This window comes from Lagenorhynchus albirostris, chromosome 7, assembly GCF_949774975.1.
Source record: "Lagenorhynchus albirostris chromosome 7, mLagAlb1.1, whole genome shotgun sequence".
NCBI lineage: Eukaryota > Metazoa > Chordata > Mammalia > Artiodactyla > Delphinidae > Lagenorhynchus > Lagenorhynchus albirostris.
In genome coordinates, this window is record NC_083101.1 from 1,212,244 (window position 1) to 1,221,926 (window position 9,683).

Consider the following 9,683-nt stretch of genomic DNA (forward strand, 5'->3'; position numbering starts at 1 on the left):
CGTCAGGCCTCCTCCCAGATGTCCTTGGGGATAGCAGGTGCGTGGAGAAGCAATCAGGCCATAAACGGGGGCAGCAGCCCAGGGGCCCCCTTATCAGGCCCCAAAGGGCTGAGTGTGCACTGCCACTCCCGGGGCCCCCAGGGGTGGAGCGGGGTGAGGGGCAGCCAGGAGTGACCCGCTGCCCCCACTCTAGTCAGGGGTACAGAGAGGTGACCTAGGAACAGAGAAGCCAAGACACACAGCATTCAGGGACCAGCAGAGGTGACGATGCTTTTAATTCTCCCCAGAGAGGTAACCCCGGGCACTGAGGCCTGGCCAGGGTGGCAAAGTGCCAGGGGGTGCAGCCCAGCCTCTTGGGAGGTGGCCTTGAGAACAGAGTTCCAAGTGGGTCGCTGGAGGTGGCTGGTCTCAGGTGGGCCTCAGTAGCCGTCGTCGGCCCAGGTGACCTCGTAGTCAGGGTACCTGGCTTTGATCTTCTCAGTGGAGACGGAGTGCTGGGCGCGACCGTAACCCTGAAGGGAGAAGGCAGCTCTCACAGCCCTGTCCTGGCTCCGGGCGCCCGGTCAGCAGGGACACCAGGGGCCAGCTCAGGAGGGGGCTGTCATCCCCTCCGACCACACCAGGGCGCTCTCCTGTGGAAGCGTGGCCACCAGGGTGAGCAGATCTTGAGGGAGGTTCCTTTAGCTGGAGGCCCAGACCCCTCTAGGTGCCCCCGTGTATCTGCTGGTAGCTTGGTGAAGGGAGGGACAGGGGCCTCTTAGTTTCACCCCAGCACTGATGGCCTCAAAGCACTAAAGGATGACGGCCAGTCAGGCTTTTGGACCAGGAACAGCACGCAGACCGTCAGAGCAGAGGGGCAGGGGGCGGCTCCCTCCCACCCCGTGTGCTTCCTGTGTCATGCCACGTGAGAAATGGGGAGCCTACAGGCCCCGGATGGGGGGGGTTCTGCCGCCGAGAAGGACCGGAAAACTGAGCACCCCAGGTCAGGCAGCTTGGAGGGCCAGGTCTCCCCAAGCCAGGACTGGGGCCCTCGGCCCACCCAGGCCCGAGGCTGTGGGCTCACCATGGAGTAGCCGTACACATGGATCTTCTTGTCCTGGCTCTGGTGGGAGATGCGCCCGCCCCCCAGGCACACGCAGTCATAGCCTTTCTTCTGCATCTCGCCTGATACCTTGTCATAGATGTCCGCTGGGATAGGAAGGGGGGCTCAGCACGCGCCCTGGCTGCCCTTGAAGGCTGAAGGGGTCTGAAGCCCCGCTCTGAGCAGCTCCCTCCCCAGGAGAGGAGACCCTCTGGGAAGGGATGAAATGGAGGAGGGGGTGCACCCGGGCAGGGGCGCTGGGACTAGGAGGGAGGAGTCGGGCCATGGCAGCCCCTCGTCTCCAGGACCATCTGGGTACTCCAGACTCTGGGTACTCCACGCTCCTCTGGGCCAGCCAGGGATGAAACCGGGTACAGGATCACCTCCCACTACGCCCCTCGGCCCCGCCCGCAGCCGTGGCTAGTCCCGCCCACAGACGCCGGAGACCCCGCCCCCTGGCCCTCCGCCCCGCCCTCACCGTGGTACTCGGCCCACTTGTAGCCGCGAACGATCTCTTTGCTCTCCCCCGCCGGGGCCCCGGAGGGCGGCACCGCGTGGACTCGAATCAGCACATACTTGAAGACGCCGTCGGAGTCGATGTCCACGTCGGGGATCTGGGAGAGGTCCGCCGCCGTCATGTTCCCGGAGCGCACTCACCCCCTGCGGCCCGCGGCCCTTCCCCCACGCGACCCGGGGCTGCGCCGACAGTGCGGGAGGCGGGGCCTGGGAGCCCATGACCAATCCTGCGGGGTCATGCTGCCCGAGCCCAGTGCCTCAGCCAACCACGCGGCAACCCGCGGCACAGACTGGCCAATCGCGATCCAGCTCCTTGCAGCCCAGACACCACGCCGGCTCCACTTAAAGAGGAACTTGGGACCGGGAGTAGGTGGTGACTCAATCCAGCCCCCGTAAAAGTTCGTTTCCAGGGAGCTTGCGGGGAGGAGGGGGGTGTGACAGGCCCCTTTGGTGGGGGTTAGGAGGCCCATGAGGCCCAAGGGACGCGCGCCGGCCCTGGCGCCGTCCCCCACGTGACCGAAGGCCTCCCTTCCCCTACACCGATCCTGCTGTCCGCTCCCGCTGTCCCTTGGCTTCCCTCCGGGTTCCCCCCACCCCGTGCCCGAGGGCCTCCCTCCCCAGTCCCCCACCGAGGCCGAGGGCCTCTCTCTCCTGCTTCCCACTCCGCGTTGCTCCATGGTGTCCCTCCCAGGTTTCCGAAGGCCCCCCCCCCCACGCCTCCGAAAGTCTCCGTCCCGCGTGCCACCCACTCCCCCGCACAAAGAATGAGGCAGCAATGGCTACATTCGAGTTTTATTTTCCTTGGTTCGAAAGCGCTCGCCCTCTGGAAATAATCCCGGCCCAGGGTCCTTCCTGGAGGGCCGGCCCTCAGGCGCGGGGCAGAAGGCGGAGGCACCCACGCCGGGGGGTGCGGCGGCCAGTTTGGGAGGCCGCGAAGGCGGGTGGGGCAAGCGGGGCGCGTGGCCGGTGCAAATGCGCGGAGCCGAGGTGGGCGCACAGGCATTTAGGGGAGGGAGATGGGCGCGGGTGCACGGTCAGGGGCGAGGGCCGGGAACAGAGGCGGGGTTTTGGGGGGGAGGTCCACAATTTAATTCAGTCGATGCCCCACCTGGCCCCAATGGGGGACTGGGGGCTACAGGAGGGCCCTTCCGGGCTCCCGGCCTTGCCCCCTCTCTAGGTTGCTCGCCATCCTTGGAGCCCGGGCCAGGGCCAGCGGGCACCCCGGGGTAGGGCGGGGAAGGACGGACACTCGAGCGTGCGCTCCCGAGGGCCGGAGCCGGGCCCCCTGGCCGCACCACAGGGCACGGCTAGAGCGAGCGTTCGGGGGCGTTTGTTTAATCGCGCCCCCACCCCTCCGGTGGACCACCGCCCTGGCGAACCTGCTCCCATCCACGCTTTCCCCGCCCTGCTCCAAACTGGGAACGCCCCTCTTCTTTGGTCCTCCCTGTGCCTAGGAATAGGGTCCCTGCTGGACGGCCTCCTCGGCAAATCCATCCTGTGCACCTGCTTCCTGCCTCCCTGTATACCTGCTTCCTGCCTCCCTGTGTGGTTAGGGCCTGCGCTGCCGTTTGCACCCCAGGTCTGCCCTGGCACACGCCTAGGGCCATCCTGTCCTAGGGCCATCCTGTCCTAGGGCCATCCTGTCGGGTGAGGGCAGGCAGCCCGACTCACGCCCAGCCAGGTCTCAGGTCTGGCCAGCGCCCCTACCCATACGTCCGCTCTGCTTCCCCCACCCAGGACTCCCTTCCCTCTGGCTGGGTGTCTTGCACCTTGGCTGAGGACCCCCGAGTACCCCTTCACTGCTGCTTGCCCAACCCCTGCAGCAGGGCGGGCAGCGCCGTCAGTTTGCCATGGTCCGGCACAGCAGGGATGGGGGCCAGCGGAGACACCACGCGCAGGTCCCCGCCGGCCCTGCCCATCAGGCCAGGACGTGCTTGGGATGCGGACACACCGAGGCCAATCAGGGTGTCCTCTAGAGGGGAAAGGCCTCTGAGCAGGACGCATCCCAGACCACAGGAGGCGGGTGGGGAGTGTGTTTAAAGGGACGGGACTAGGCTTTGGTCGACTCGGGATCCTGGACCAGGGCGAGCCGGGGTTGGAGAGGTTCCAGGGAGGCCCTGCAGACGGACAGGGGTCGGACGAACCGATTATGCGCGGTGGGATCTGCAGCAGTGACCCCTCCGCGTAAAGGCAGGGCGGGCTGGTCCTCAGACCCACCCCGCCTCCCAGCGGGGAGCACCAAGCGGCCGAGGACCGGCCCTTGGGGAGGCCCGAAGGCGAGCTGGGGTAGAGGGAGCCGGGCGGGACTGGTCTGGGGGTTGGGGGGGAAGGGGGTTCGCAGGAAGGCGGAGGGAAAGGCGGAGCCTGTGGAGAACGCGATGGGCCGGAGCTTTTGGCGAGCTGGGCGGGGCCTGAGTGGACTGGGCAGGGCTCGGGTGGACTGGATGGGGTTCAGGGTGGGCCCTGGGTGGACTGGGCGGGCCCCGGGCGCGCCCTCGCGGCTCACATAATGTCATCCAACAGGTTGGCACTGGCCACCCAGTCTAGCGCGCGTGGCTCGGAGGCGGCCATGATCATGCACATGAAGGGACGGCCTGTGCGCCGGTCCGTGGGGTAGATGGTGGTGGGTGTGAAGCGCCGGTTGGCTTCGACGAACTCGCAGAGCTGCTGGTAGACGCGCGGGAACTCGTGGCGTAGTAAGACGCCGCGGAGCCGCAGCTCTCGCTGGATGTGGATGAAGGCCACCTCGCGTGCTCGCCGGCCCGCCTCGCCGTCCTGGTCCAGGCCCGCAGTGCCGGGCGGCGGCGTCAGGATCAACGTCTCCATGTCGGGTTCGCGGCCCCGCGCCGGGGGCGGCCGTGCTGGGCTGCCGGCCGCCAGCGCCACTTTGGCGAACTTGCGCACCGTGGGTCCGGGGCTGCGCGGCGCGGGAGCTGGCCGGGCAGGGGCGCCGGGTGGCACAGCGCCGGGGCCCACGGCCACGGACACGCTGAGCAGGAAGCACTCCGCCGGCTCGTAGAGGCGGCCGGCGGCCGCCAGCTCCCGAGCATAGCTGCCCAGTGGCGCCGCGTGCATGGCCAGCTCGCGCAGCGACAGGTAGGTGGGCGACAGCAGCAGCCCCTCGAGGCCGAAGCGCAGGAAGTTGTCTGCGGAGCCGGGACTCGGGAAGCCCAGGAAGAGAACGCCGCGGCCGCGCGACAAGAAGCCGACGCGCGCGATGCGCGAGAAGGCGCGGTGCACTGGGCCGCTGTCGCGGCAGAATTGCAACACGTGGCGGCACACGCTGCCCACGCGGCCGTACACGCAGCGCGCCTTGTGCGCGTCCCAGTCCTCGCGGCGGCAGAGGCGCGAGCAGTAGTAGGTGTAGCAGCTGTGGCAGGACTTGAAGTAGAGGCAGGCGTTGAACATGGTCTCGGTGCGCCCGCAGCGCGCATTGGAGCAGGTCATCAGGTCGTCCTCGTCGGCGCTGGGCTCCGGGGACGCGTCGGCCGCCTGACCCGGGCCCGCGGGCTCCTCAGCGCTGCCGGCAGACAGGGGTGGCGAGCGCGGTGCCCGCGTCGGGACCCCGGCGCCCGAGGGTCGCGAGTCTAGCAGGCGCCGCAGCTGGCGGCCCAGGCCGTCGGACGCGGGCTCGGGCGCTTGGCCGGCTGGGGGCCGCGAGTCGATGACCAGGTCGGTGATGAGCTCGTCCAGCTGTTCGAGGCTGCGCTGGCGGCCAGGGGCGGGGCCATCGGGGACGGCGGGCGGAGGCGGCCGCGGGCGACTCCCCAGCAGCTCCCAGCTCCTGGCGCTCGGGCGCTCAGCCGCGCGCAGGTCGTTGTCGGTGATGGTGATCTCCGGCGTGACGTACCAGTTTCGGGCCAGGCCCTCGCCCATACGGCCCTTCTCCGACAGCGACGTCTCGGACAGCGACAGCGCCGCGTAGCGTCTGGGCGAGGTGGACAGGTTCACTATGACGGGCGGGCGCCGGCCTTCGGGGGATGTGCCCCGCGGCTCCCGTGCCTCGCGCCCCAGCAGGTTCTCGTAGCTGCGGCCGCGGCCCAGTGGGTCTTCGCGGCGCGGCGCGGGCGCCAGGATGTTGTCCCAGGAGCGCGAGTAGTGGCGGCTGTCGGTCGCTAGCCGGGGTGGGCTGGTGCCGGTGCCGCCGTGCCACGAGGCGAGCAACGGGCCGGGGTCCGGGGGAGGAGGCGCCACCTGCAGGGTGCGGTAAGGCCTCGGGCCCCAGTCGCCCCAGGCCGGGCTGCTGCGCGGGTGTGGGTAAGTCCGCGTCAGGGCCTCTCGATTGCGGTACCGCCCGAAGTCCTCGGTGTAAAAGGGGCGGGCGGCGGGGTGAGCCCGGGGCTCTTCGGGGGCGTAGCGGGGGCCGCAGGGCGGGCCGTAGGCTCGGGGGGCCTCCCCGTAGTAGGAACGGGAGGGTGGTTCTTGGACGGGGAAGGTGCGAACTTCCCCCGCATAGTAGATGCCCCCGTGTCTTGGACTGGGCCCGGGTGGCTCTTCGGACAGAAAGGGCCTGGGGTAGTAGCTGTCGAAGGGCGGTCCAGGGCTGGCCATGAAGCCACCGGGGTGGCCCTCGGGTTCCTCGGTGTAGAAGAATTGGGTGGGGCCCGGCGGGGTGGTGAAGGGCAGACTCCGGCGCTCCGCGTAGTCTCGGGGCCCGAGAAGGGGCCCATCGCAGTACAGCGCCCGGGGGTCGGCGCAGTATGAGTCACTGGGGGTGGGGGTGAGCGAAAGCCCCACGTGGCGAGGCCCGGGCACCGTGAGGCCGTGGAGCTGCGGGGCGGCGCGGGGCCAGGGCGCGGTCTCGGTGGGCCCGCAGGGCCTCGAGCTCCGGGCGGCATGCTGCAGCACCGCGTCGTCGGGCTTGACGTCCAGGCGGCAGCGGACGTGGGGGGCCGACCCCGCGGGTGGCTCGGCCGGCGCACAGCGGTTGGCGGCGGCGCACAGGGGCGCCATGCGGCCCGGGCCGCCCCGCTGAGGCTGCAGCTTGATGGGGTGCAGCTCGTTGGCGAGCGCGCGCAGCGCGGGGTACGCGGGCTCCCGGCGGGGCGATGCGTCGGCCGGCGCCGCCCGCTGGGCCTCCCGGCCTCGGCGCGGCGGCACAGGCGGCGAGGCGGGTGCGGGCGCCAGGCCCGGGGCCGCACGGGGTGCGCTCTTGGAGCGGGCGCGGCGCCGTGGCTCGCCGTCGTGGGATCGGGCGCGCGGCGCGGCGGGCTCCGGAGGCGGCGGCTCCGGACGGGCCTCCATGGCCTCCCGGTCCAGTGCCTCCAGGAAATCGAAACTGCGGCAGTGGCGCTTGTTGAAAGGCGCGGGCGCAGCAGGCCGGGCCATTGGGCGCTCACATGGCGGGGGCCTCGACACGGGCCCCGGGGCCGCCACCTTGATGTCCTGGTACACGGTCGACACCAGCAGGTCCGGCGGGTCCGTGCGGGTCATCTTAAAAGAGGCCTCCAGGCTGCAGCTCACTCGGCCTTTTGGGGCTTTCGCCCTGAGGGGAGACGCGGGTCAGGGCGGCCCCTCTGTAGCCCAGGCCCCGCTAACCCCCAGCGCTGGCCCGGCTTACCTGGGGCACAGTGGGCGGGGCAGCCCTGGCCACGGGCCTTGGCCGAGGCCGCAGGGACTTGCTCCATGCTGGCGTCAGAAGCACCTGCAGGAGGAAGCCAGCTGTCCGGCCACTCAGGTCCCGCCCCCTCATCCAGACCATCCTTTCTGTGCCACTTTCTGTTGGGATGAGGCGGGTCAGCCAGAACAGGGATGTCATTGCAGTGGTTCCCGAACTTCTGCGCCCACTAGTGACCACTGGGCAGGCTTGGGTAGACCCCCTTTCCTGGGACAGGCCAGCAGCGGGGTAGGAAGAGTGGGGGTGTGATCCCAGGACCACCACCGTGGTGCCCACTGCTGGAGCAACTGGGTACTCCTTTGGGGCCTTCACAGACTTCTTCACAGAGCAGGTGGCTGAAGCCCCCTCCTTAAGACCCAGTGCAGAGCGAGCCCTCCACTGCTGCAGTGTGAGGTCCCGGCCCCGGCCTTCAGCAGCTCCACTCAGTCACCTGATCGTCCCGCCCCACCTGCTGGCTAGGCTGGACAGGCAGTCCTCCCCCAGCGCTGTCAGGCCCCAGGTCCTGAAGCGGCCCCACCGGGTCCAGGCATCTCGGCTCGTGGACTTGCCGGCCCCACCCTCAACTCTCCGTGTGGCCCAGGCCAGAGTAATGCTTCCAAAGGTCACAGTGGACCCTAAAGCTCCCTTTCCTTTGCAGAAACATCCTTTGACTCTCCCTCATCTTGGGGTGGCGAAACCCACTAAGATCTTTGGGGCTGTCATGAAAAGCCCGGGAGAGCGACCCCCCATCTTTGCAGTGAGTACACTGCAGCCGGCGACCGGGCCCTGGTTGCAGGACCACGTGGGGGCTTGTGAGCCAGGAGCTCGAGGCTGCCCCTGGGTCCCTGAGCAAAGCACCAGGCCAGGAGGCTGCCAGCCGGGAAGCAGGGCGGTGGGTGGGTGAAGCCCCCGCCGCCCCCGGTTCTCAGGCAGGCCCTCCCCACAGCCGCTCGGGAAGGCGCCATGGAAACCTGAGGTTCCGTGCCCCCGCATGCAGGCTGAGCTGGGGTCCAGCCCTCCGTACCAGGCTCACGTTCAGACCTGAGCCACCGGCTTCACTGGGTACCCAGAGCCTGGACAGGCTGGGAGGAGCTCAGGCAGCGGTACAGGTCCCCACTTCCTCACACAGGCTGGGGGAGCGTGCTCCAGGGTGAGCTGGGTCCTCACCTGGTAGGACCTCTGGTCTGGTTGACCCTCTGTGTCCCGGGTGTGCCAGGGGCTTCCTGCCGGCAGGGCTGCCCTCCTGGGTCAAGGCCACCCAGGCCCAGTGCCTGCCCCCAGCTCGGCCTCAGGCGCACCCCAACTGCCCCTGGTTTGCAGGACCACCCCCTCCCACTCCCTTCCATCTTAAAGCTAGGCCGGAATTGGGGGCTGGATGACGGGGTGTGAGGCTCCGCCCCAGGGAGGTGACAGCCAGGCCTTGGTGCTGCTGTGATGAGGAGCTAGACCGGGCGACACCCCTGCCCGTGGGGATGGGACAGTCCGCCCTCGCCGGGGTCCTAGGCCTAATGAGCCCGGCGGGTGGCCTCCCCGCCAAGCAGCCCGGCCCCTGCCCCGAGCGCCCGGGTGGGGGCCGGCGTCCTCCAGGGGCGGCACCCCCATCCTTGCAGGTGCCGCACCTGCGAAAGACCCGCGGGGCAGCGGCCTCGACCCCTTACCTGGGCGGTGCTCCCCCACCTTGCCCGGTGGGCTGCGCAGGCCCGGCGAGCTCTGCCGTCCCCCGCGCTGCCGCCGCGTCCCCGGCACCAGCAGAAGCTTCCAGGCAGCGGCGCGAGGCCGCCGGGCCGCTCAGTGCTGCCCCCAATGGCGACTGGCAGGACTGCACTTAAAGGGGCCGCGCCGTGGGCCTGGGACGCGTGTGCCCCGCAGGCTCCAGGTTGGGGCTGTGGCTGGGCGCGAGGTGACGGGCTCTCTGCAGCCTCAAGGGCAGGCCTGGGGTCTAACGAGGGGACCCGGGTCCAGGGGGCACCTGGCCGGTCCTGCCAGCCCCCATCTCCAGGACACCTGCCCAAGGGCAGCTGGTGGCCTGGCAGGCCTTGGAGCTGAAGCCTGGAGAAAGCCCAAGCCCTGGCCCGCACAGCAGACAGCTCCCGGAATTCAAGCCTCGGTTCAGCCTGGGCAGGAGCAGATGGGCGGCTCCCCGCCCTGCTGGCCTCTGTGCTGCAGTGCTGGAGGTGCCAAGCCCTCCCCAGGTACCTGGGTCCAGATGGGCACCACCTGAGTGCCTGCAGCCTCCTGTCCCCAGGAGGTCCAGCTTCCCCATGCAAGCGCACGCTCTTGCGCTCCCCACCTCCAATGTCCAGAGGCTGCTGCTGCTGCTCTGGGCAGCTCTGCACACCCATGAACTGTATGGTGACAGCCTCCCTCCAGGCTCCTCCCACACACGATGCCGAGCAGGAAATATTCTAGCTTGGCAGAGGGGCAGGTCACCTGGCAGAGGAGCAGGTCACTGATGCCCTTGGCTCCGAAGGCCGGGACCTGCCACACTGT

At 69.5% G+C, this 9,683-nt stretch overlaps 2 protein-coding genes across 2 annotated transcripts; both read right to left on the reverse strand.

Moving 5' to 3' along the window:
• Window positions 1–244: 244 nt before the first annotated feature.
• On the reverse strand, window positions 245–1,795 carry PHPT1 (phosphohistidine phosphatase 1). The gene is made up of 3 exons (XM_060153721.1): window positions 1,560–1,795; window positions 1,064–1,188; window positions 245–512 (listed from the first exon to the last, which is right to left on the reverse strand). The coding sequence occupies exons 1-3, from the start codon at window positions 1,717–1,719 to the stop codon at window positions 420–422; spliced, it is 378 nt and encodes a 125-aa protein (XP_060009704.1). The 5' UTR covers window positions 1,720–1,795; the 3' UTR covers window positions 245–419.
• A 1,436-nt stretch (window positions 1,796–3,231) lies between these two features.
• Window positions 3,232–7,831, reverse strand: AJM1 (apical junction component 1 homolog). The gene is made up of 2 exons (XM_060153722.1): window positions 7,158–7,831; window positions 3,232–7,082 (listed from the first exon to the last, which is right to left on the reverse strand). Exon 2 carries the CDS (start codon window positions 7,028–7,030, stop codon window positions 4,100–4,102), a length of 2,931 nt encoding a protein of 976 aa, XP_060009705.1. The 5' UTR covers window positions 7,031–7,082; window positions 7,158–7,831; the 3' UTR covers window positions 3,232–4,099.
• Between the last annotated feature and the right edge of the window lie 1,852 nt (window positions 7,832–9,683).